Source organism: Protopterus annectens, chromosome 3.part1 (assembly GCF_019279795.1).
Source record: "Protopterus annectens isolate FY-2018-M chromosome 3.part1, PAN1.0, whole genome shotgun sequence".
In the NCBI taxonomy this organism is placed as follows: domain Eukaryota; kingdom Metazoa; phylum Chordata; order Ceratodontiformes; family Protopteridae; genus Protopterus; species Protopterus annectens.
Window position 1 is genome coordinate 1,891,594,980 of NC_056732.1, and position 27,815 is coordinate 1,891,622,794.

The window sequence follows — 27,815 nt, forward strand, 5'->3', positions numbered from 1 at the left end:
TCTAGAAAAAAGACTAGTTTTTCATTATTTATTTTGAGATCTGCTATATTAAGTCAGGATATCTTTGCAGACAGATTGCTGAAGCGTCTAACCATCCTGCAACTTTTTCTGAGTGGCTGACTGATTTTCCCACCCATAACATCTCAATACCATGCAATTTCTCTCTCCTCTGAAGAATGTGAATTGACTACCTGCTACTTTTCTCTGATTTTACTTTTCCCATGGGATATCCAGTTTTATGCATGCTTTCATTACTTCAAATTGATAGCGATCTGTATTTGGTTTAAGATCAGACTTTACTTTTTCATATTCATTTATAGCCTCATCAAGTGCTTCACTCTGTTTTTTGCCAGAAAAATAGCTTATTACAAGGGCAACTCCAAAGACAGCAAGAACTGGTAGACCCCCAATTAAACATGCAGTAAGTTTAGTCACACATGCTACAGTGTTGCATAGTATAAAACCCAGTGTTGGGAACAGAATACCAGCAACAATAACTGAATATGTGCTAATTCCTTCAAGTTTTTTCATATATTTGCTTAATTTGTGTTGTTTTTCAGAAACAGAAACAGAAACATCACAAACCAGATTATAAACATCTGGTTCCAAGGTATCCCTTAAATGCTGGTCCATCTCCGTAAAACATTTCTGGATGGAGCTTAATTGTCTCTTCAGAATATCACAGTTCTCTTCAAGGTTGTCAGAGGCTTTCATCTCAATGTGTCTGAATCTGGTTTTAAGGTACATATTACAGATGTCACTCACTTTATTGGTAGTATTAAAATTCCTTTCTATACATAAAACTATTTCTTGATGTAAACGAATAGCATGGGTCCTTTTTCTTTCATTATCACGGAACATCAAATCACTCAATGCCATACTTTTCTGATTAAACTCTGAAAGAGAAAAGTAAAGTGTTACATAAATCTTAATTACATGAAGAATACTGTTGTATAATCTGGAAATGTAACAAAAAGTAGGAACAGTGCCACTGAAACAATTTTTACATGATAATGTAACAACCAAAAGTAACAGCATATGCGTACGATATTAATGTAAAATCCTCAGTGCAAGCCTCAAAAGGTAAAAGGAAAGCTCAGGAAATCCAGAGTATTAAGATTAACAGTATTTCACATTTGTACCCATATGACAACGTAAGAATTCGAAGGATCTGCTAAAAACAATTAAGGGAGGTTGAATTCATGCAACAATCTGCTCATTCAACTACATGGAGAAGCAAAGACAAAATTGTGGATTTGTCCTTAAATGAGTGAGCGTTAGACTACTGAAAGAAACTAGACATTTTTAAAGGAATAACACATTAGGCAAAACAAACTGAGGTAAAGGGACCATCAGAAAAGTTCAAGATAAGATTAAAAACACACTGGGTGACACTCATTTAAAGAAAGATTTTAATATTTGCCTTTTCTTATTTGTTTTATTGATGTAGTGAATATGTCTTTACTAAACTTGCATACGTTACAGACCCGGATGTAAGGATGAGTTTTTGGTACATGTGATAGAAGTCTCCTTCAGTATGTCAGAAAGTTGTAGAGGGTGTCTGAATCAAATTTTTGTTGAAATTATAAACAGGCCTTTATTAAATACTAATTGAGAAATCTATAAACATTCTAGCAACAAAACTATACAACAGTAAATTTTGGATTCACCTTTTACAAGTATTATATACAAAAGAATGATGTTTACAGAACAGGGCTAAATTCTGAAACAAATAATGCAATGAATTATGCAAAATCCAACAGCAGGCTGTGGCATGTGGGGCAGGTCTGATTTGTAGACCCATGTGACACCATGTATAGCTTAGTGAAACTGTGCAGTCAGCTGTCACAAGCAGGGGAGGCTGATTTGTAGACACACGTAACACTGTTGCACAGCCACATGGAATTGTGCAGAGGGCTGTCACATGCAGAGTTGGGCTGATTTGTCAACACACGTAATACTGTTGTACAGCCACGTGAAACTGCAGCGTGTGCATCATATGCTTATAACTGCATGATGATACAGAAATAAATGGCATCATGGTAGTGAGATCAGTCATAACTGCAAATGAGGATACACAATGATATAGAGCTATTCAGAAATGTATAAAAATGTATGCAGTTAGCTGGGTCCATCAGGATCTTTGTACATTCTGATTTTTCAGTGAACACAGACAGATACAGACCACACTACAATGCTGGCAGAAAAAGTCATGTTAGCCAAGCAATATATTTTAGGAGTTGATCTTGCAGCCACTGTCCACAACAGGGAAAGTTGTCATCTTCTGTGTTTCAGATTAATTCAACAGAGCCTAGTACATTATCACCTCTCCAACAGGGACATAATTAAATGCTATCTTATAGACAGAGACACCATACAGCAACTGGTAGACTCAGATGAAATCTTATCGGTGGCATGGAAAACTGATGCATGCAGACAGGTATGTGTAGCTTTAGCAATTCTTCCCACATGGACTTTTCAGTGGTCATTGAGACATGCTGGGTACATCGCAGACATCCACCTGAATTCTGCACCAGTTCCCTGATGTTAATACTGCAGCATGTAGAGGAATATAAGTGGTTCCCAAGGGTCAAACAGAAGACAGACACAGTATTCAGCCATTCCACAAAATACTCAATTTTTTTTATTTTTAATTTTGTTTTATTTAACATTTGTTTACGGGAAAATCAGACTTGGAACAAAGCCAATTTTCAGTGGAGGCTGGAGGAAAAATGTTCCGGAAGCATGTCTTTGTAACATGGGAGGAAACCCACACTAATGCAGGGAGGACATGCAGACTCCACACAGAAGGCACCCCAGCCAAGAATTGAACTGGAGAACCTCTTGCTGTGAGGTGACAATGCTACCGCTGCACCACTGCCCCATCATTTTCATGGTTCTAGGGACCATTGGCTGCAGTCTTATTACCTACAGGCCCTATCCTGTACACATCTGGTACATTAGCTGGAAGCGTTTCCACTCCATCAACAACCTGGTCATATGAAATGCACAGGGTATTATACAACATGTGTCTGATACTGCTCAGTCTGTTCTTGTGATTCCTGTATCTAGCTCATGCCCAGAGTGACTTCCCAAATGGATATTTTACTGGTGATGCCAAGTATTCTCTGCAGATATGATATGACACTCATACACAATCCTCAGAGTATGACTGAGATGCAATATTACATCACACTATCACAGACCTACAACATTGCTGAGAGTGTGTATGTGTGTGTGCACTGATGAAGGCCCACAGTCACTGCCTAGATTCCACTAATACTATGCTGCAGTATGCTCTGGAGACCTGCAGAATGTTGTTTGCTCTCTGTGAAATTCTACATAACATGGTGGTTTGCAAATATCCAGAGCAGGAACTTGCTATCAGAGGAATATACATATAACAGCCATTGGAGGAGAAGGTGCTGATTTTGCAGCCATTTGAAGAACTGATTGCAAGGAAAGATTTGTAAGGCAGAAATGGAAGCGATAGTTTGTGACACTAGCAATGAGGTAGCATCTGGTCCACAATTATGGGCTAAATTACACACAACAAAGATTAAAACCACTGCATGCAGTAGGACACCTGGGTATGCTCTATAGTGCATTGACTGACCATATTGTACATCATATATCACATACCCATTTAACACAGCAGTGAGGGCATAGTTGTCATCTTATGAGTTGGTAGGGAGAGGCACAGTAAAAGGAATCAGAAACGGAGACAGTTCTAGGATGGGGGAAAAGTAAGATTGGTTATTGGAGTGTACATTATTACTGGGAGACTGAGGGTGAGCTGAATATAATGTGTAGGGTGAGAAATGTTTTCTATGTGGGGTAAGTGTACTGGCGTATCTGTTTAGAATGGGTTCTAGGAGACACAGCTGTTACAGATGTGGTTGCACTGTGTGTGTGTGTGTGTGTGTGTGTGTGTGTGTGTGTGTGTGTGTGTGTGTGTGTGTGTGTGTGTGTGTGTGTGGTGTAAGGCTGGTTTTCTGTAATTTCAGGTGGGAATGATACAGATCATTAATGTCCCCGGGCATGGGTGCACCCCTTCTGAAGAATGATATTGGCACAAATACCTGCTAATAAAATGAAGGTGATCCATGACATAGTAAGCACCTGGCTGTACCATGTGTCTGACCATAACATAGTTCATATGTGTGTGGGTGGCCTTATCATGCCACAAAAGACTTGCCACCAGTGGGTGGTGCTTAGGAGGTAGAAGTATGTGAACTTGGTGTGTCCAAAGTACAAGCAGATGAGTGGTAGCTACGGGGGTCAGCATTGTCCATCATCTGCAGAGGCATGCCTCTCTGTAGTGGCAGTGAGGGCAACCACATGCCTATCAAATGTGCCAATGATTTGGGTCATACCTTCACTTAGTCCATCTTGCAGGCCATACCGAACTCCATTTGCCTCTGCCATGTCAGTGGTAGCATCTGCCTGTCCCAAGATGAAAGCCTTGTTCCCCTGGTTTATAATACCCATTTTGACATCCATTTTAAGCAATGAGTGGGTGCCAAGGTAGTGATGGCCTCCAGCCTACCACTCCCAACCCTGTCTTCATGCTCCATACAGATGCCACTGGCAAATGCTGGTGCATGAGCAGGTGATAGTGTGCAGATGCTAGGACTGCCCTTTCCTTAAATGGACTCTAAACAGTTGGCAGAGGTTCCACATTGAACAGACCTTTCTGTCACTAAATGAGGGCAGTACTGTGTCCTCCAGTCATCATTGCTGAGAGTGACATTGTGCCCTCAGACTGTGCTACTATAAGACAGTAAGTGGTCGACTTCTTTGAGACAGTCACTAAATCCATGGACAAGAGGAAGATGGTGCACACCGCCTGACTTGACCTGGCCAAAGTCTTTGATACTATTCTCCCTTCAGGTATAACGGAATAAACTCTGTCAACCAGGCATCAATCTGTATGTTACCAGATGGGTAGCAAACTGGCTCACTGATAGAACCCACCTAGTCAGAATAGGGGAGGCCACCTGAAGCAGTTGACCCTTAACAAATGATGTACCCCAGGGATCAATCTTGGGGCCTTGTTTGTTTGGGATATACCTTTCTGAGGTGCGGGCCAAAACCAGTGGACTAAGGCTGACAAAATTTGCAGATGACTGCAAGCTGGGTGCTGTTATTAGTTCCCCTAGTGATGTGGCCATCCTCCAAGAGAGTCTCACCCAAACATATGAGTTGTGCCAGAAACATGGCCTCAAACTAAATGCCAAAAACTGCATCATCATCATCCCCTTTGGGGAGAGTGATGTCCTGACAAATTATCACATTAATAACAAGGTCCTAAATATGCAATCAGTCGTGAGGGACTTGGGGACCAAGGTTGATAGTAAACTGACCTTTGTCCACCACATTGCCTCTATTGTACACAAAGCTTTCTGTATCACCCACATTATTAGTAAGGGTATCTCATCCAGGGACAAGGTGGTCATAACATCCCTGTATTTTTCCCTTATAAGACCCATTATTGAGTACAATGCCTCATTTGGCATGTACCCCAGAAAGCACACGCAGCAGCTGGACAGACCACAGAGGTTCCTCACCAGGAGAATCCAGGGCCTTAAACATCTACCCTACACAGATAGGCTAAAGGCCCTGTCTCTCTGCTTAGTCTTCTACAGACTCCTCAGAGATGACCTCTGTCTGGCATACAAAGCAATCTCAGACCCAGCCTTGATGGGAATGCTACATATCTGCAAGTCAAGCTCCACCTGAGTAACCCACACGCACAACCTCAACCTGTTCTGTGACATAAATAGGACTTGGTGGGACAGATTAGTGTCCCAGAGACTCCCCCTTCTGGGGAATATACTCCCACTCCATGTAAAGTCGAGTACCTCATTAACCCTTTCTAAGCACAACCTGGATAACTGGCTGGAGAACAGAAAATACACCCCAGGGATTCCACTTCTGTCCCTGCTGGATAGGGGCATTGGGTGCTGACTTGTTGGAACGTGGGCTAAATTCTTGTCTAGGCTTGCAAGGACCTCAGGGCCAATAGCCTAGTAACTTAATATGATTCTATGATCCTATGATCATCATCATTGTCTGATGCAGCACTGATAGCAGGCAGAAGACCCCATAACTGCAGAGCCTGTGAAAGCAGACATACAAACATCCATGTGCAACACTATGAATTTGTAAATATCTCACTACCCTATGATGTATCAACAGTAAAAATGACAGCTATGCAAAGAATGTAAACAAATGTACCTTGCATGGTACTGTATGTCTTTTTCCCTACATCCAAGGTGTGTCAGTAGTGAAGATATAGTAGTGTTGAGCATCCCTGAGCTCATGAAACAGGTGAGGCACTAGCATGTATTGCTAACATAAAGAAATATCAATTTAATTTAATTTTGCAGCCTCACAGAAACATGGGATGGTTGATCCAATTTGGTTTCCACATCCAGGCCTCTTAGAATGATCTGGGTCCTTTCAGTCTACCCAGAGAGAGAGAGAGAGAGAGAGAGAGAGAGAGAATAGATACTCCTCTGTGGTGGTGAGTCTGCTCTGTGGTAGACCCCAGTGTAATGTCATGAGCTTATTAATACACATCCATGATCATGTCTGTAATCCTGTACTGGATCTTATGAGGTGTCTTTTTCCTGGCCATCGAATGTTTCACATCCACCACCAACTGACACCAGATGCATTAATGGAAGGACCACTTGCTTTTGCTTGTATCCAAGATCTGGCATCTTTGCTCAAGGACAGCTAGTGGTGGCACATTGGTTTCTGCCTGTGAGAACTACTCTCTGTGACTCAGCCCTTTAGCTACAATGTATCTAATTGTAAATGTTAATGAAATACAGATGTAGTCAGTGAACAGATGCAAAACATGTGTAACTCCATCTGTAGATGTCACATGCCCATGTGGCATCTGTGCCATGAAAAGATGTCCCACTTACCAGATTCTAATATTACAGGATAACTCATCATAGATGTTCAGTAGGGTAACATAGAGATGCCTGTTCTATGACACACACCATGTCAACAAAATACTCTTACCTGTGCCCAAGAAAGCACAGCCATTGTGTGCTCTACATATTAAAACCCACCCTGTATTGGTTATCTAGTGTACCTTTCCCAACTCACCTTTATGCACTGTGTTTCATATATGATAGACTTTGTGCAGCACAGTCCTCTCTACCTGAGCAACACACTGCTCCATATTGCCTCACAGCTAAAATGTCAGTGGGCTCTTGCTGACTGCACCTCAGCCCAATTGCATCTTATACATTTTTGCAACCCTCCCTGTGCTCCACAAAACCCTGTAGGCAGATTTCCATGAGGCAACATCCCCTCTAAAAAAACAAAAAAAAAACAAAATGAAAAGCTTCATTGAGTTATTAGTCACTCTCCCCATATGTCTATGGCCTGTTTACCCTTACTCCAGAGATGCTTCAGACTTTTGTAATCTGCAGGCAAATGTAGATGTTATGTGATCCTATCTCGCCTACATTCTGTACTGATGGGCTTGGAGCCGATCCCTCAGCTCCGACTCAGCACGCTATGCTATAGAGCGAGGCCTGTTATTGGCTGAGCTATTTCTTATCCCAGGATGCACCACCACTAATCCCCCAGATCTCGTTTGCCGCTTACAAGCTAAGATGTGGTCTCAACTTGGCTGGGCTAAGTACTAATTTATTTAGACTTTTCCTGTCAGGAATTTCCTAGTTTTCAACCCAAAAGCTGTTTTAACAGCTATTTTTGTGATACGTGTGTGTTTTTGCTGATTCTGTTGAGAAAGTTGTTATATTTAGTTAAGGGAAGGTTTCCGTTTTAGTTAGAGGGGCCTTCCCCTTTTGCTATTCTAGCGTTATTTGTAGCGTTTATTAGTGGGTCAAGTACCCGTTTTAGTTAGAGGGTCTTGACCCTCTCTTTCTGTGTTTTTTCTTGTGCACTTGTTTGTGTAAAAAAAAAAAAAAAAAAAAAAAAAACTTTATATTGTGAACTTCTAACCTAATTTTTTTTGTGTGTGTTTAGATAACTGTGTGTTCTCTAAGTCATGTCCAAAGACCATAAACCCTCCGGATTTAAAAAATGCACGAGGTGTGGTTTCAAGATGTCCATAACAGATGACCACTCCTCGTGCGTTTACTGTTTAGGCGCCAAGCACCTACAAGAATCATGTAGCGTGTGTCATGCCTTCTCATCAAGAGTCCTCCAGGAGAGGAAAAACAAATTAATCCTTAAGGGATTAATCAAGCCATCCTTCGAGGAGGCTTTATCTTCGTCTCCCTCTCCTTCAAAAAAGAAGAAAGCGTCGGCTCCGACAAGTCTGTCGGAACCGACTGCAAAAAAACCTAGGCAGACTTCTCCATCGGCTCCACGGACTTCGGAGCCGAGGGCGGAACGGTCTGCCTCGATGCCTCCAGCCTCGACCCCTCTGGTTTCGGAGCTGAGGACTGGGGCATCGAGAGGCGGTCACCTTCATCGGCTCCACTGATATTGGAGCCGATGAGGGTTACCGGCTCAGACTCTTCCCCTTCGAAGCCGAAGTCCTTATTGGCACCGAGGGAAATTGCCTTGAGATCTCCCTCGGAGCCGATAGTGGTAGAATCCATTTGGAGCCAGTCCCCTAGTCCTTTGGAGCCGATGGAGAAATCAGTTCGGACCCAATCGGTATCCTCCAGATCATCCAAGATGTCTGATTCGGACATCGACAGGGTGCTCCTAAGACTCTTCCAGTCTCCAGTGTTCCAAAAGCTAGTTTCGGCTCCAGCCCATTCGGCTTCGGAGCCGATAGTCCACTTCCCTACTATGGTTCCTCCTCCAACAGCCTCGGCACCATTGGAGCCGGTGCTGGTGGAACCGGTGGAGGTTTTAGGGTCGGGCCCGACCCTTACTCCAACTCCGGCTCTTGGGTCGGAGTTCAGTACACGGACTTCTTCCGTCGGCCCTGGGGGGATGCTTCGGGATTGATGTTTTTGGTCCCAAGTCTCCCTCTTGGTGCGTCGGCGGCGGGAGTGGACGGAGGTGGGACCCTCCCAGGATTCTGGTGGTCCCGCCTTCAGGGCTATGAGGAGTGCGTTAGCCAAATCTTCTTTGGCTACCTCCACGGTCTCCCCAGCTCCTTCCCTGCATACCGAGACTGGGTCTTTGGCAGTCCCCCTGTCCTTAGACAGTGGAGCCCCGGGGCCTGAGGTTACCCCCACTGGGGTTTCTCCCCCTCCTGGAGGTCCTTCTGAAGCCTCTTCGGAAGAACCCCCAGGAAGAGATCATGCAAGAGGAAGCACGTTGACTCCCCTGATGAGTCTCTTACATCAGACACTGATCTCGATGATGCAGAGGGGTCCCCTAAGTTGTCCTCGGATGATGTCTCCTTTGCAGACATCCTGGAAGCCCTTAAACAACGAGGCGGCTGGCAGTCCAAACCTCCTTCTGCTGATGAGTCGGTGTTGCTGAAGGCCTTTGGGGCTCAGCCCTCCACCTCCTGGGTGTCTCTGCCCTTCGACGAGCTCTTGGATTTGATCTGTCGAAGGGTGTGGGAACACCTAGACTCTGTGGAACCGGTGTCTGCTCATCCGAATAAGTTCCTCTCAGCACCCCCTGAAAAAGAGTTTCTAACTAAAGGTGTGGCTGTAGATGCTTTGGTGGTGGCATCTGCTACCCAGCAAGATGTAGCAGAGGCTTCGACGTCTGTCCATCCTCCTAATAAGGAGTCTAGGAGCATGGATCGGTACGGAAAGTGCACCCTAAGTTCAGCGGCCTTTACATTAAGGTCCTTGAACTACCTTATGCACTTTACTAGATTTCAGAGGGATCTGATTAAAGAACTATCCGATACCCTCTTGGGTAACCTGCCTGAGGAGCTGGCCCAGACGGTTGGCTCTCAGCTGGCTACATTGTCGTCCATTTCAAACTCGTCCATGAGGCTCATTTCTTATGCGGCCGAAGGGGAGAGTAGAGCGGCGGGTACAGGCATTGCTCTATGGAGACAAGCCTGGCTCCACCTGTGTCATTTCGCGGAGGCCTTTAAGTCTTCCTTTGCCGACGCCCCCTTTGATGGGTCCTCCCTGTTTGGACCCAAGGTAAAGGACACACTGACCTGCTGCGAACAGGAGGGTAAGACTCTGACTGCCGTAGGGGCACGATTTTCCACTCCCTTTCGACCTTATCCCAAGGCTAAAAGTGGAGGGAAAATGTGGTTCCGTAGATCTCAGAAGCCTTACCCCTCTCAGCAGGAGGATCCCCCTTCCAGAGGCAGGGGAGGGGGAAATTCTTCCAGAAGGCGCCATCCCAGAGGCGGCAGAGGCGCTCGCAACACTGGAGACCGCGATTCCTTTCATGGCTCTTCAGCCTTTCACAGTCCCTGAGGGATTGCCCGACTGTGCAGCTCCGGAGCCAGTTGGGGGTCGCTTCTCAAAGCACCTAAAAGCCTGGGAAGGTATCACCCAGGACCGATGGGTGCTTCGAATTATCGCCGGAGGTTACACCATCCCTTTCTCTCATTCCCCACCTCAGTCCAAAAAAATCCCGGACCCGCCACCCAGTCAACGGGATACTGCAGCCTCAGAAGTTTCAAAGCTGCTGCAAAAAGGAGTCATCCAACCGGTCCCCGCAGACCAGATTGGATTAGGGACTTACTCAAGATTCTTTTTGGTGCCAAAAAAGACCGGGGACTTGAGGCCCATTTTGGACCTCAGCATTCTAAACCGTTCAGTCAGAAAGTCCAAGTTCCGAATGGTCACCCTACAAACCATTCTCCCATTGCTGGAGAGAGGTGTTTGGATGTGCTCCATAGATCTCAAGGACGCTTATTACCACATCATGGTACATCAAGCGTCCAGGAGACATCTGCGCTTCAGCCTAGGAGGCAGTCATTTTCAGTTCCGCGCGCTGCCCTTTGGTCTCACCACAGCCCCCAGGGTGTTCACCAAATGCTTGGCAGTTGTGACTGCTCACCTGAGAAGTCTAGGATTCCAGGTGTTTCCGTATCTAGACGACTGGCTCCTAACTGCCACCTCCAAGCATCTACTACTGCTGAGCCTACAAGCCACTATATCACTGGGCAGTTCCCTTGGAATCACCTTCAATTGGCCAAAGTCTGTGTTGCTGCCATCTCAACGAATAAGATTCATAGGGGTAGAGATAGACTCAAACCGAATGCGGGTCTATCTACCTACAGACAGAATACAAACCATACAGACTCAAGTTCGAGCCTTACTTCCCAGGTCCAAAGCCACAGCCAGAATGGTCCTGCAGCTATTGGGGTCCATGTCCGCCACGGTTCTTCTAGTCCCCTTGGCAAGGTTGCACATGAGAATTCTCCAGTGGCTTCTTTCAGCTCAGTGGTCCTTTCAGGAACTCCCTCTCAGTCACCTCATATGGATCACGGAAACATGCAAATGGGACCTTCGCTGGTGGCTAGTGCCCTCCAATTTGGATCAGGGACGACCCTTTGTTCCACCTCCTCCTGCGGCCACTTTGACCACGGACACCTCCCAGATGGGGTGGGGGGGCATTCCCTGGGCAGGTCAGTCCAAGGCAAATGGCACCCGGAAGAGACCCTACTTCATATCAACATCCTAGAAATGAGGGCAGTACTTCTGTCCCTTCAAGCCCTTCACGATTATCTCCCTCAGGGCGTAATTGCCATTCACTCAGACAACATGTCAGTTGTCTGGTACCTGAACAAACAGGGAGGGACCAGATCCTATCCTCTTTGCAGAGAAGCCATGAGAGTTTGGGAATGGGCAGTCTCGACCAAACGCTTTCTAGTGGCTACTCATATCCCGGGCAAGTCCAATGTGATAGCCGACAGACTGAGCAGAACCATCCTCTCTCCTCACGAATGGTCTCTGAACATGACAGTTGCAAGTCAGATTTTCAGCAAATGGGGAGTTCCGTGTTGCGACCTATTCGCGACTCCACTAAATGCGAAGTGCAAAGAATTCTTCTCTCTAACCCCGGCTCCGGGGAAGAGCCCCATGGACGCACTAGTCCGTCCTTGGCCCACCAGCTTGCTTTATGCCTTCCTTCCAGTTCCTCTCCTTCCCAGGGTGATCCAAAAGGCATCTCTCTTGGGGAGCAAAATGATCTTAGTTGCTCCTTACTGGCCTCGTCAAGTATGGTTTCCCTACCTTTGGAAATATGCTCTGGAAGGTCCATGGTTCCTGGATCAGATCCCAGACCTTTTAGTTCATCAGTCAGGACTATTCCACCAGTCCCTGCACACCTTAAAATTGACGGCTTGGCTCCTCCTCTTCTGACCATAGTCAGGAGTCATACATTGGATCCAGAGGTTGTACACATACTATCTTCGGCCCATAAGTCTGCTACAAAGAAACTGTATTCTAGCAAATGGAAAAGATTTGCTATTTGGGCTCAACTCCGGGGCCTAGACCCCATCTCTATTCCCGTGGCAGAAGTACTCAAATTTTTAACTTCTCTTTTCAATCAAGGCTCTTCAGTCTCTACCATCAAGGTCCAATTGGCTGCGATTTCCAATTTTCACGAATCCATAAACCCACCTTTAATGAGCAACAGATTGTGTAAGACCTTTTTGAAAGGTGCTGCTCTGTTAAGACCTCCGATTTCTCATCCTGCACCTCCATGGGATCTCGATGTGGTGTTACGCGCCTTAACTTCCTCCCCCTTTGAACCGGCGGCTACATGTCATCTAAAGTTTCTATCATAGAAGACTGCTTTTCTGGTGGCGATTACTTCTGCCAGAAGAGTATCAGAGCTTCAAGCTGTGTCAGTAAAACCCCCGTACTTGGTTTTTCACAAAGACAGAGCATCTCTCAGGCCAAATCCTTCCTTTTTCCCTAAAGTTTGTTCCAGTTTCTGCTTACAACAATCGTTAGAACTTCCAGTCTTTTTTCCAAAATATTCTAACAAAGCGGAATTCATATTCCACACACTAGATGTCCACAGGCAGTTGTGTTTTTATTTAGACAGGACCAAACAAACAAGGAAAACAGATCAGTTGTTTGTATCCTTTGCAGACAATAAATTGGGCAAAGCTGTCACAAAGGTCACTATTGCCAAATGGATCAGGGACTGTATTACTCAAGCTTATTCCTATTCTAACAAAGAGCTTACGACCTCTGTCAAAGCTCATTCTACAAGGGCTATGGCTACTTCGATAGCATTTCATTCTAAGCTTGCCATTAGTGACATTTGTGCTGCTACGTGGTCTTCCCCACACTTTCATTTCCCACTACAAATTGGATGTGGCATCTAGAGGACGAGCTTCATTTGGTTCCACAGTGCTCAGGAGTGTTTTCCAATGAGCCACCCAGGATTTAGGTGCTAGGGACGCTGTCCCATCAGTACAGAATGTAGGCGAGATAGGATCACATAACATCTTTTAGTTATGTACTTACCATAACTTTAGATGTTTGGGATCCATCTCGCCTACATTCCTAATAACCCACCCTCCTTCCCCCTTCCTTGGAGATCAGAGGATATCAGAAGGTCCGAATCCTGTTGTTTTATCTTGAAACATCTAACAATGTTATATAAACAAGTTGTGCATGTGTGCATGAATGCGGACAAACAAGATCTGGGGGATTAGTGGTGGTGCATCCTGGGATAAGAAATAGCTCAGCCAATAAGAGGCCTCGCTCTATAGCATAGCGTGCTGAGTCGGAGCCGAGGGATCGGCTCTGAGCCCATCAGTACAGAATGTAGGCGAGATGGATCCCAAACATCTAAAGTTATGGTAAGTACATAACTAAAAGTTATTGACCACAGAAATCTGCTGCAAACCAACATCTTCTCCCCATTTTCCCATCAGCAGGCAGCTGTGGAGCAACCCCTTCCCCAGTAACAAAACTTTCTTGTAGTTATCCGTCAGTCTCCCCACTTGACAATAGCCTGTGTGCCATTACTATTATAGCAGATGTAAATCATACGTACCCTCTGCTAACACTGTAGATATATTAGTTGTGTTCCACTACTATTTCTAAAAATGTATATAGTGTGATAAGTACCTTAGTGGGGATGACTGTTTTTGTCATGCAATTTCAGTCTTAATAGGATGGCAATCATGCAGTTCAAGATAAATGTTTCAGATTCACACATTTATCATAATGTGCTCCAGCCTTAGACTGTGTAATAGAACTTATCTGTCTCTACATGTACATATATGGGCAGATCCATGACATCCGTGCAGCTGCAAACTTTTTAATTTAGAACATGGGCCTTGGGGTACTGCACCACAATTATGGCAAACAATCTAGCCTGTCCTGGAGTGATATCTTTTGTCTAATTCATTTTTCCCCCATGGTGCCATAGTTAGTGATGCAGAGTTATATTGTGGCGCTGGACATTGTCAGGCTGCCCTAGAGCCCATAGATACTTAACAGAAAACACTTTCAATACATGCCCTTGCAAATCTGATACTATTTTACTCTGAACAGTAGCCTGAAAAGTGGCCATGGCTTCTGAAGGTGCTGAATGGTGCAGGTTTTCTAACTCAGCACATCTCCTCATGGTATTCTGCAGAGTGCTACAAGTAGCAGAGAGACAAAAAGAGAGGCTTTAAACAGATTAAAATTTCTGTTTTTGCACTTCCAAAAGTTTCTAGCTAATTTAAGATCTCAAAAAGCATTGTTTTAGTAATTTTTCTGTTTTTGCACTTCTAAAAGTCGTTTTTGTATTGTTTAACTGTTGTAGGCTACACAGTCAAGTGCATTAGCCTGTTTAAAGCATTTACAGTGTTTCTTGTTAAGTTCCTGTTGTTCTGTTAAAAAGAACAAAAAAAACAAAAAAAAAATCCTTGTTTCCCATCTTTTCTGAACTAGAGTAGTCCAGATTTCAGGTTTTGCTGAATTCTGGGCTGTGGTATAAGTTCCTGTGTTGCCCATATCCTTACTTGGATAGGAGGAAGCTTCTCTGTTCACCAGTGAGAGTGGGGATCTCTGAGCAGCCTGTCCATCCCTGGAGGAGTGGTCTCAGCCCAGCAACTAGTAGCTTATTGGCCGTTTTGGGCTAATTCCTATCTATTTTAAGCTCCCTGCCTTAAAACTGGCATTTGCGCGGTGTTGCACTTGTTTCAAACTCAGCACAGCTCCTCGTGGTGTCCTGCACAGTGCTACAAGTAGCAGAGAGACAAAAGAGAGACTTTAAACAGATTAAGTATTTCTTTTCTCTGCCTTTCTATTTGTGACTGCATTTTCTCACCAAAAAGCAAGTTTCTAGCTAACTTAAGATCTCAAAAAGCATTGTTTTAGTATTTTTTCTGTTTTTGCACTTCTAAAAGTTGTTTTTGTGTTGTTTAACTGTTGTAGGCTACACACTCAAGTGCACTAGCCTGTTTAAAGCATTTACAGTGTTTCTTGTTAAGTTCCTGTTTTGTTAAAAAAACAAAAAAAAAAACAAAAAACAAAAAGAAATCCTTGTTTCCTGCCTTTTCTAAACTAGAGTAGTCCAGATTTCAGGTTTTGCTGAATTCTGGGCTGTGGTATAATTTTCTGTGTTGCCCATATCCTTACTTGGCTAGGAGGAAGCTTCTCTGTTCACCAGTGAGAGTGGGGAGCTCTGAGCAGCCTATCTGTCCCTGGAGGAGTGGTCTCAGCCCAGCAACTAGTAGCTTATTAGCCGTTTTGGGCTAATTCCTATTTCTTTAAAGCTCCCTGCCTTAAAACCCACATTCACATGGTTTTGCGCTTGTTTCTAACTCAGCATAGCTCCTTGTGGTGTCCTGCACAGTGCTACAAGTAGCAGAGATACAAAAGAGAGACTATAAACATATTATTTTTTTCCTCTGCCTTTCTACTTTTGACCACATTTTCTTGCCGAAAAGTGAGTTTCTAGCTAATTTAAGATCTCAAAAAGCATTGTTTTAGTAATTTTTCTGTTTTGCACTTCTAAAAGTAGTGTTTGTGTTGTTTAATTGTTGTAGGCTAAACACTCAAGTGTGCTAGCCTGTTTAAAGCATTTACAGTGTTTCTTGTTAAGTTACTGTTGTTCTGTTAAAATTATCAAAAAAAAAAAATCCTTGTTTCCTGCCTTTTCTGAGCTAGAGTAGTCTAGATTTCAGGTTTTGCTGAATTCTACATTGTGGTATAAGTTCCTGTGTTCCCCATATTCTTACTTGGATAGGAGAAAGCATCTCTGTTCACCAGTGAGGGTGGGGAGCTTTGAGCAGCCTATCTGTCCCTTGAAGAGTGGTCTCAGCCCAGCAACTAGTAACTTATTGGCCATTTTGGGCTAATTCCTATCTGTTTCAAGATCCCTGGCTTAAAACCCACATTTGCACAGTTTTGCGGAATTTTGCGCACAATGCAGCATTGCGCAATGTCGTGCAGTACTGATTAGGCTGTTTTAAACTATTCCCAGCTCCACAAAGTCTGCTCTTTAATTTTACCCTTAGAACTAGTCAAACTCTCAAAATAAGCACTCTGCCTTCATTCTACAGCCCAGCACTTGCTCATATTTCTCAGTAAGCACTAACAAACTTTAGCACTACACCCCTTTATACTATCCAGAAGGACAAGGTTCCCTATTTGTCCATTCCGGGCAATCAGTAAATCAGTTCTTTAAACTATCCAGGCATGTCCAAAGCACAGTTTCAGGTATACTCTCCAGTCCAGCTGGTGAATCTGGGAATCTTGAGGCAATGTTACAATTGCCTTATGTACACAGACAACCCTCTCCTCCTTTCAACAAACTCAAATATATGTGAGAGATGCAACTACACAGCTAAACTGAAGGCTGAGCTCTCTCAACAAAAGACTGGCACAGTCAGTCAGGAGGAGAAGGAAATCACTCGCACCACACAACCAGTCTCACATAGACCAAACGCACCAGCAAACAAGACACATAAACTCACAAAAACATACCCAGAGGCTCTAAATAAAAATCTGCCAAAGCAGACATCCAAGCAACCGCTACTCCACAACAACTTTCACGCATCACATACTTCAATAAGCTAAATAACACACCTAATATACTAGTAATTGGAGACTCTGTTGTCAGGCATACTGACGTCCCACTCTCCAGACTGAACAAGGAGAAGGTCACTGTAAGCTGTCTGTTGAGTGCCAGGATCCGCCACATAACACAAGCACTCAGGTCACTCCACAGCAGGTACAAATATGACTGTCATTGTCCATGTTGGTGTGAATGACCTGAGACATACCTCCCTGGACTACATGAAAAAAGACATAGAGGAGCTCTCTGATCATGTAGCCCAGGCCGGTATGACCCTGACCCTCAGTAGCGTCTTGCCCTCACCAAGAATGATGCAACAGTATAAAGACAAAATGATCAATTTCAACAATTGACTAAGCTATTGGTGTCATTCAAAGGGGATCCAGTGTCTGTCAGCCTGGGATGACATGCTCGACAAGACACATTGCTTTGCCAGGGACGGCTTGCACCTGTCACCCTTAGGATTTTGAATATGGCTCTTGCCTCCCCCATAGTGCCTTTTTTAGGCAAGGCTCAAAAGACAAACCCACCTCCATAGACAATACCAGAAACAAAAAACTAAGGGTAATGCTACTCAACACCAGAAGTCTAAAACCTCAAGATGCGCACACTCGAGGCACTCTGCAGTATGGAGAAAATTGATATCTGTGCAGTAACAGAAACCTGGTACAAGGCTACAGAGAGCACCCCAGAACTACCAGGATTCAACACATACCATTCTTTTCGGCCACAGAACTTGGACCGAAATACTAAAGGTGGGGGAGTATCCATTTTCATCAAGGATACCTATACTTCCAAGTTAGTGGAACTGCACGAGGCACCAGAGACCATCCAGGTGCAACTAACAGTAGGTAAAACTGCTTTTCAGTTCATAGCCTGCTACAGATCACCCACCTTGTCTCAGGACCCCCACTCGGCATTCCTGAGAACATTGGAGAATATGAAGGTCTCACCAAACACCATGATATTGGGGGATTTCAACTATCCAAACATTGACTGGGAAAACTACTCAAGTCCAAACTAATTTGCCCAACAGTTCCTGGAGTTTATAAACTCAAATGCTATGGAACAACTGGTCACCACTCCCACAAGAGGGGACAACATATTGGACTTGGTCATCACCAACTGTGATGTTCAATGTTCCACACCAGAGGTAAACCCCTCATTGTTAAGATCAGACCATAAACTAATCACAATGGACATCCACATCCCGACCCCACCCCCAGCCAAGGAAACCACTGTGAAACATTTCTCAAAAGTAAACTTCACACTTCTCAAGACCGAGGTGGTAAGTTTCAAAGCCCTGGGGCTAATGGAAAATGCTACCTAAACCACAGAATCCTTTACAAATGCACTCTATGAGCATATACAGGAATGCATGGATTGTGCCATCCCAAGTAAAACCAAGACTCACTCCTCCAAAAGCAGGAGACCAGTCTAGTGGACCCCAGCCATAAATAAGCTATACAACAGAAGGAGGAAATTATTACATGATAAGACAAAATCCCAAAAAGGGACAGCATCCCTGATCAGTACTAGCAAGAAACTTCGATCCCTCATAAAATCATCAAAGGCTAGCTTCAAAAGAAAAATCGCCAAAGACTCCAAAGATAATCACAAGGTGTAATTTAGCTGTGTCAAGAATCTTGGTGGCAGCTCTCAGATCTGCTCTGAGCTGGTGCAAAATGGCACAAAATACACTGGACCCACTGACATTACCAACATCCTGACAGACAGGTTCAGTGAAAACTTTACCCCCCCAAAAAGGACCAGTGTCTATCCCAGAAGAATGCAGTCCCCCAGACATCACAGACATACAGGTGAAAGCAGCCCTCTCCAAAGTAAAAAAACACTGCATCAATGGGAACGGATGGTATCCCGGGCTGCATCTTACACAAGCTTCAAAATGAACTAAACCCTCACATAAATTCACTGTTCCAACTCAGCCTTACCACAGGTTATGTACCCAAAGAATGGAATACAGCAACAGTGATGCTACGCATACACCAAAGGTGGCGCTACAATGGATCCTGGGAACTATCACCCTATAAGCCTAACTAGCCTGGTCTGTAAGGCTATGGAGTGCATCATCATGGATCTCATAAAAAAAGACATTGGGAACCTCCAAACACTGGACCCTACCCAATTTGGCTTTGTTAAAGGCAGATCTTGCCTCTTAAACCTAGTTGACTTCTTTGAAACAGTTACCAAAGCCATAGATGAGGGAAAGGTAGTAAACATTGCCTATCTGAACCTCGCAAAGGTCTTCGACACAATACCCCACTCTGGCATCATAAATAAGCTTACCAGCTTAAATATCAACCCATATGTCACAAGATGGGTTGCAAACTGGCTCAGGGATAGAACTCACATGGTCCGAGTTGCAGGTGCCATGTCCGACTCTAAACCAGTTACAAGTGGTGTCCCACAGGGCTCAGTCCTGGGACTCCTCTTGTTCAGTATATACTTCTCTGAGGTACAGGCAAACATGAGAGGACTGTGGCTGACCAAGTTCGCAGATGATTGCAAACTGGGAGCCATAATTGACTCTCTGGCTGACACAAGTATCTTCCAGAAGGTCCTTATGGAGAAAGATACCTGGAGTCAGAACTATGACCTCAAGCTAAATGTCAAAAAGTGCATAGTCATCCCCTTTGGGAAAAACAAAGTGCCCACAAACTACCACATAGGAGGCAATCCACTAAGTAATTAGGGATCTGGGGAACCAAGTAGATAGTAACTTCTCCTTTGACAATCACATTGCCAAAGTGATTAGAAAAACCTTCTATATAGCTCACCTGGTCACAAAAGGGTTCACATCTAGATCAAGAGAGGTCATTGTGCCCCTCTACTCATTGCTCATCAGGCCCATAATTGAGTACAATGCCCCATTTGAGATGCACCTTACTCGACACCTGCAACAGCTGGAAAGACCTCAAAAATACCTCACGAAGAGGATTGTGGGCCTCAAACAGATGCCCTATGCAGCTCAACTATAGAAACTCCAGCTCTACTCAGTTGCTTACTGCCTACTCAGAGGCGATCTCTGCCTGACGTACAAGGCCATGTCTAACCCGGAATTGTTGGACATGCTCTACCTCAAGAAAACAAAATCCATTAGTACCACATGCACCAGGGACTTAAACCTTAGCACAATAATAAATAGGACATGCTGGAGGGATAGATTCATATCCCAAAGGCTTCCCTCGCTCTGGAATAGAATCCCAGTCCATGTTAGGCAGAGCCCCTCGCTGACCCTCTTCAAGAGAAATCTTGATGAGAGGATGGGAAATCATAAATTTACTCCTGGGAGCACTTCTATGGCCCTGCTGGATAGAAGCTCAAGAATCTAGTCTAAAAGGGAGGCGAAAGCCAACACATTCTGGCTATGCTTATAAATGCCCCAAGGCTGATAGCCTAGTACCTACCTATGAACCTTTGAACCTATGAAAGGAGCAAAAGTCTTTCTCTACTGCCTGCATCTGGTCCACTGAGAGCACCTGTTGGGGACCTCCGATAAGGACTCCAGCACACCAGCACATGATGGATGCCCGTTACTACCTTGCCAGGAAGGTGAGTGATAAAACAGGCAGTTTCTGCTCCCTTGACCAGTGCCATCTTTGAAATAATGACCTAAAGAGGTGCCATTTAACCTTCTCAGTCAATGGGAAAAGGAGGTTAGAGAGACATATTTAGACCTCCGCAGTTAGTTGTAGTGACTGCTAGTTCATTATACATGGGTATATGTGCTTGCTCAGGTATATGCAGTTCTCTGGCTTCATGGAGATGTTTATTTTTGTTTAATGTTTGTCATTACTTGGTAAAATTCAAGACAACTGGTTATTTAAAAAAATAAAAATAAATAAATAAAAAATTTGCTGAAGGCAGTAAGCATGACTGGCTAAGCTTAGAATTCTCATGTGCCATTAATGGTGTGACTATATATTTGATATATACCAGCTTCACTGCCCATGTTTGCATTGCTGATAAAAATATTTAACCACTCTTCACCACATTGCTTTATTTTAAGTGACACATACCTTGTCATCCTTTTCCCAAGAATTCCCACCAGTGGCATGGTGAATTATCATTAGTGGGAGTGGTGATACAGGAATTCGGAACCAGCAGCATGGTGATACAAGAATTCCCACCAGGGACATGATGATACAGGAATTTCCACCAGTAGCATGGTGATACAGGAATTACCACCCATGGCATGGTGATACAGGAATTCCCACCAGCAGTATGGTGATGCAGGAATTCCCACCAGTGGCATGATGATGCAGGAATTTCCACCAGTGGTATGATGATACAGGAATTTCCACCAGTAGCATGGTGATAAAGGAATTTCCACCCATGGCATGGTGATACAGGAATTCCCATCAGCAGCATGGTGATGTATAAATTCCCACCAGTGGCATGATGATGCAGGAATTCCCTACCACTGGCATAGTGATACAAGATTTCTCACCAGTGTCATGCTGACACAAACAGTGCTGGAAGTGGATGTTCTGACTCTGACTACTTTGGACCTCATTGCTTGTAATTATTCAGTGCCATGTCCAGCGGGACTACCCCTTACCCTACCATTAATAACGAGTTATGAGGTCAGTCTGCTAAGCTCTACTCATTCAGTGGTCATTTCATATTCACTGGCTGTACCAGTGACATCTGGCATAGCATGGGCATGTATCTGACAGTTGTCATATGACACTTATGGTAGCTGTCCTACGAAATGCTATGTTATTTCCTCTGTGCTTTAATGTCACACGTGCATTAACATTACAGTTATGTGGTAAAGTTTATATGGCATGGTCTCCATGGTATCATGCAAAACACCAGTATGTCATGTCCACCACCTAATGGCAAACTTTCATGAGCTGGACATGTCAGGCTTAGGGTGCTGTCCAGCAGCTGTAAGTACCCCACAGCCTTCTACTGGTTGCAGCTCATGCAGTGCTCCCATGCCCTATACATGGGTATTTGGGGACAAGTTGTTAGGTGGTTAATGTTGTCCCTTGTAGCACATATTGCACTATTGACTTTCTATCTGGCCTCTGTACTGTTTATCATTTATCATGGAACACTTGACAGCATTTTATTCCTCTGGGACTGTATCCCAATGCATTACACATTACTGATAACTTTTCTTACTTCTTTTAAGTTTCTGTGTTTATCACTGTTTTATTTATTTTAAATTGTCCTTTGTTGTTTTAGTTTTCTCCAGATGTTTTCATGTTTCATGTGTACAACTAACAGGTGCTCTCTTTATCAACTTCAAACATGCATCTGCATCAGACAACCACAGCCTTCTAGTCAAAATCTGTGTAATTCTGCTACAGATGAAACTGACCTACAGTGGTTCACTACATAAATAACCAACATCACTTTACTGTCACACAGAGGGCAAGCGTATCTAAAAATGGTACCTGGTTAGTCCCCTATTCACCCTACTAATGCCACTAAGCCTAATCCAAACCCTCTCCCTGCCCCTACTCTGCATCTTACAGTAGAAAATATCTTTCTGTAACACTAGCATAACACAAGAGAGGCTCAGATACAGAAGCACACTCTAACAAACATGCACAATAAAAATTAAGCTATTCTCTTATGCAACCCTTACCCTAGCTCTAACCCTAACCCTTACCCTAACTCTAACCCTAACTCTAACCCTAACTCTAACCCTAACCCTAACCCTAACCCTAACCCTAACTCTAACTCTAACCCTTACCCTAACTCTAACCCTAACCCTTACCCTAACCCTAACCCTTACCCTAACCCTTACCCTAACTCTAACCCTAACCCTTACCCTAACCCTAACCCTAACCCTTACCCTAACTCTAACCCTAACTCTAACCCTAACTCTAACCCTAACCCTAACCCTAACCCTAACCCTAACCCTTACCCTAACTCTAACTCTAACCCTTACCCTAACTCTAACCCTAACCCTTACCCTAACCCTAACCCTTACCCTAACCCTTACCCTAACTCTAACCCTAACCCTTACCCTAACCCTAACCCTAACCCTTACCCTAACTCTAACCCTAACCCTTACCCTAACTCTAACCCACCAACACTTGTACAAACACATTCCCAGACCTAAAACCAGCCCAGTTACCACTGTCTACATTCTGAACTGACAACATTCTAACTGACATGCATATACATATTTAGATAGATAGATGGATAGATAGCTAGATAGATAGATAAATAGATAAGATATACAGACAGACAGATATGAAAGTAGGAATGTAGGAACAACACTAAGCAAGTGATCATAAGCGCCATAAGGTACCTAGTCATATACACCTTTAAGTAGACACTTAAAAGTTCATACACCCCTTTTAAGCACTTAATAATGTTTACTTCCCAAGTCAAGCAGATCTGTACATGACAATCATGGTGTAAATTTGTGGCTGCCCATTCAGTCATCAAAACTAGATTTAAAGGTAGGGTAGTAAAAGTATTCCTTTGTTGGACCTGTAGGTGTAACTTATTCCATCAGCTGGGAACACATTCGGATAGGAACGTATCTCTCCAGCAGTCATATTTATTTGCTGGTGTAGATTTAGGTCCCTCATGCAGTTGATTTGTAGATCCACTGGCTTTGCAAAGAAAGAGATCAAATTGAATTGAGTACACAATTCTCTTTTGTAGCAGTATATGATGGATTTGATACATAAACGTACATGTATTTGTTTGGTGGCAATATACATTTTTCTCCACTGGTGACAATGTACAATGGCTGTGATACATATAAGTGCAAATTTCTCTTTTGTGGCAGTATATGAAGCATGTGGTACATAGAAGTGCAGATTTCTGTTTTGTGGCTGTGTAAGATGCATGTAGTACATAGAAGAGCAAATTATTCTTTTGTGGGAGTGTAAGACCCATGTGGTACATAGAAGTGCAGATTTCTGTTTCATGGCAATGTATGATGCATGTGGTACACAGAAGAGCAGATTTCTATTTTGTGGCTGTCAGTGATACATGCGGTACATAAAAGTGCAGATTTCTCTTTTGTGGCAGTATATGATGCATGTGGTACACAGAAGTGCAGATTTCTCTTTTGCGGCATTGTACAACGGCTGTAACGCATATAGGTTCATAGGTTCATAGCTAAGTACCAGGTTAGATGCCCTTGTGGGTCATTTTTAAGTCTAGCCAGTTTCCCTTTTTCTGCTTGAAATAACCTACTCCATTTGGTTATAGACTGGACTTACCAATCCCACGGTTAATAATTACATATTACCCCTAAGAAGAGTAACTGAGATCATACCACTGATAATTTGAGTGGATCCATACATAAGATGAAGCATTTAAGAGCTGCCTTTGTCCATTAGTAGTATAGGGACAGTCCTGGGGTAAATTTTCTGTTTCTCATCTCATGGTTGAACTTTGTTTTGTGTGGATGGGGAGTCTGTTCCACAGCAGCAGTATCCTCTGTGAGATACATCTGCCCCTCCAAACTCTTCTCTTAATGTTGGAGAAGTGTTTTAGGTGTCTAGACTGAGTATTTCTATCACCATTTGACTTGCTTATGTACATGAAATATAAATATAAATTAAATATAAATATACATATACATATAAATATACATTCACGGTTCTATTTTGTGGCAGTGTATGATGCATGTGGTACATGCAGGTCTGTATCAAAATCTCAACAGTTGAATACTTCGAATCACTAAAAATTGCCTAAAAAAAATAAAATAAAGCATTTACATGGGGGGGGGGACAATATATAAAGAAAGGAAAGCCAATATTTCTCATATGTACAAATGTTGCGTTGTAATCTCAGCAGACATTTAAATGAAGTTAGAATGACTCTGTGTCCCTAATCTCACCAGTGAAAAAGAAACAGGATTCAGATATGGCAATATAAAGGCAAAGAAAACATAACAACTTAACTAAATAGGAAATAGGGGCATCACCTTCATAGTTACAATGTAGAAATCCAGTGAGGCAGACATGCAGCCTTTGTAACCTTATTCCCTAAATAGAAGAAATCGTTATTATTTATATTCCATAAGTCTTTCCAGAGCTTGGCATCACTGGGAAAAAGACTGACCAAGCCTCAAACAGAAATAAGGACTTTTCATATGTCTTCATACTCACGTAATACTTTTCTAAATATTTTTTTTAAACTGTGAAGGGTTTCTTGACAGGTTCAGTGACAAATCTAGTCTTACCTGTCTGAACACAATTCTGTAACAAAGTGGATATTACTGCAGCAGGCATTACAACACATCATTTCACACTATCTGTGTTATATAATTTTTTCTTTTCTCTCTCTCTGTCACACACACTCTGTGATGTGCAATATAATGTATATATATATATATATATATATATATATATATAAAATTGCATTTCTTTACATCACTGATAAACATTTGTCAACAAAGAATATGTCTAAAAAGTTCATTGACAATCACAAATATCTCACAAAAAAACTAAAGTGATCATAAGTGTAAAAGAATGGCTTACATTTGCAATCACTTAAACAAAACAAAAACATTGCTTTAACATGTGAGGCTTCCCCTCCCACCTAACATGGGAACTCTGCCCCTAAATCCCCAGAACTTAAATACACTACATCTATGGCCACACAGCTGAGAAAGAGGATAACTCTTAAAATGGTATTATAGTACAACTTTTGTACTTCAAGTGTAATATAATTTAACCACTGTAACCACCAATAAAATTTATCAAAACAAGCATCACATGATAAGCAGGTGTTGTGGTGAAACAAACAACTATATATATATATATATATGCAGATAATGTGGTTTTCCATCCTTGTGGATAATGCCCTTTCAAACACGCACACGCACACACACACACACACACACACACACACACACACACACACACACACACACACACACACACACACACATCACAGATAGATAGTTTGTAGGCATGTGGTAGAACACAACATGGAAGCACCAAACCAGTCTCCAAAATAACTGTCTGATTCATTGACTTGTTCAGTCACACACAAGACAAACTGAGGCTGAAAGAGTCAAACTCTAAACTATGGGATGAAGCCTGTTAGCGGATATCCTTGATCATCTGCATTAATTGCTAGATATAAAACTGTCATTATTTTTATTCATTTGTAATTTGTAGTGTAAGATGAAGAATCTGAAATCACAAGATAAGCACTCTGACAAACTTATTTTAATCAGTATCAATGCTATAGTTAATCTTATTGGTCAGAGGTAACAGAACAACACATTTTAATCAAACCTTTAAGAGCATATAGCATTCTCACCATAGATGTGAAAATAACATTTTATACATCTGAAATGAATTCCTGTAAAGTAGCTGGGATCTTTGAGCTTTTCATATGTAATCTTTACATTTTTTTTCATTTTATGCTTATGTATAACAAGACTGTTTTAATATCCGACATAAATATTTGTATTATAAATGAAGCCAGCTTTACCTGTAACACCGTATTCTTGCATGGCTTCAATTAAGTGAGGACATTGTAGCCTATCTTTCTTCCTCCTACTCTGATTAGAATGAGGAAAACATCACAGTGAAAAACACCCACCAACCAGAACCACCAGACCCAAACAGGGAGACACACAATGGAGCAGCCCTTCACCCCAACTCAGAGGTCTCCACAAGGGCACCAACAACAGAGGAACATGTCCTGGAAAGGAGACTGAGAGCTCAGGGATTTGGTGAAATTGACACAACAGAAGGGACCCACCAAAACCAACAACGAAAAGGACTAAGATTTGGAACCACTCGACAAAATCCACTGACTCAGCAAAAAATCTTCGATAAGGGTCTGACTTTTAGGGTCTATATTAGATCCCTGAACGCTTAAGAAAGTGAACAGTGATTGATCAAACTTATGTAAGCAAAAGCTTACAATCTCAAATTGTCAGAACAGAGATTTTTTCCTAGGGAAAAAAATCGATGTTCCATAACACATACAACACAAGCACACCAAACAAACAGCAATCCACAGACATACACCTAACATCTGACACCTAACCCTACACTAAACTATACACATATCACTAACTATCCACTTTCCTTAACCCAAACCCTAACTCTAAGGTCCTTCACTATCGCACACTCACTTCACCCACTCCCTACACCTAACTCACCTAACCCGCTCTAACCCTCACGTCCACACAATCGCAGACATACCTAACCCACGCCCTAACTCACCTAACCCGCCCTAACACTCACATCTACACAATCGCACACTTACCTGAACCCGACCCGTAACTTTCCACCACAGCACTTAATATACCGAAGCAACAGAAACAGACGGTTTCTCTTGCTTCGATATTTTAAGCTTTCGCTTACATAAGTTCGATTGATCACCATTTGCTTTTGTAAGCATTCGGTGATCTAATATAGACCCTGACTTTTATACCTTTTAACAGAAGTAACTTGATGGAAACTGAATCTCAAAGTACTTTTCATTGACAAAGATATAAGGGTGGAAGCAGCACTAACAGAAATGACAAATGAGGAAAACAGCTAATTAGAAGATTTCTCCCACCATATAACCTGAAATATTCAACACCTGAACATAAATTTGCTGGAATACTTGACAATATCCCCCTGTCCATTATCCAATTAGGATACAGGGTATGCTCACCTGTACTGAGTGAATCTGTCATTTTCTAGGCTATGAGTTAAACATGAGCTCAGTTTTTTAGCCCACATACATCAGGACACATTTTAATTTAACATGAATAATAAATGTAAAAAAATATCATACCTTGAGTACTTTCTTTCCAATGATAGAAGTTTACAATCTTTGCTAAGTTTTTTAATGCAAACGGACACTCCTGAGAACTGAATAAGGTGAGTATGGTTACCTGAAGATGCTCTGTCTCACTCTGTGACTGTTTAAAGTTC

At 42.9% G+C, this 27,815-nt stretch overlaps 1 protein-coding gene across 1 annotated transcript; it reads right to left on the reverse strand.

Moving 5' to 3' along the window:
* LOC122798808 (single-pass membrane and coiled-coil domain-containing protein 3-like) lies at positions 1 to 27,815 on the reverse strand. The gene is made up of 2 exons (XM_044067929.1): positions 27,676 to 27,815; positions 1 to 896 (listed from the first exon to the last, which is right to left on the reverse strand). The coding sequence occupies exon 2, from the start codon at positions 877 to 879 to the stop codon at positions 211 to 213; it is 669 nt and encodes a 222-aa protein (XP_043923864.1). The 5' UTR covers positions 880 to 896; positions 27,676 to 27,815; the 3' UTR covers positions 1 to 210.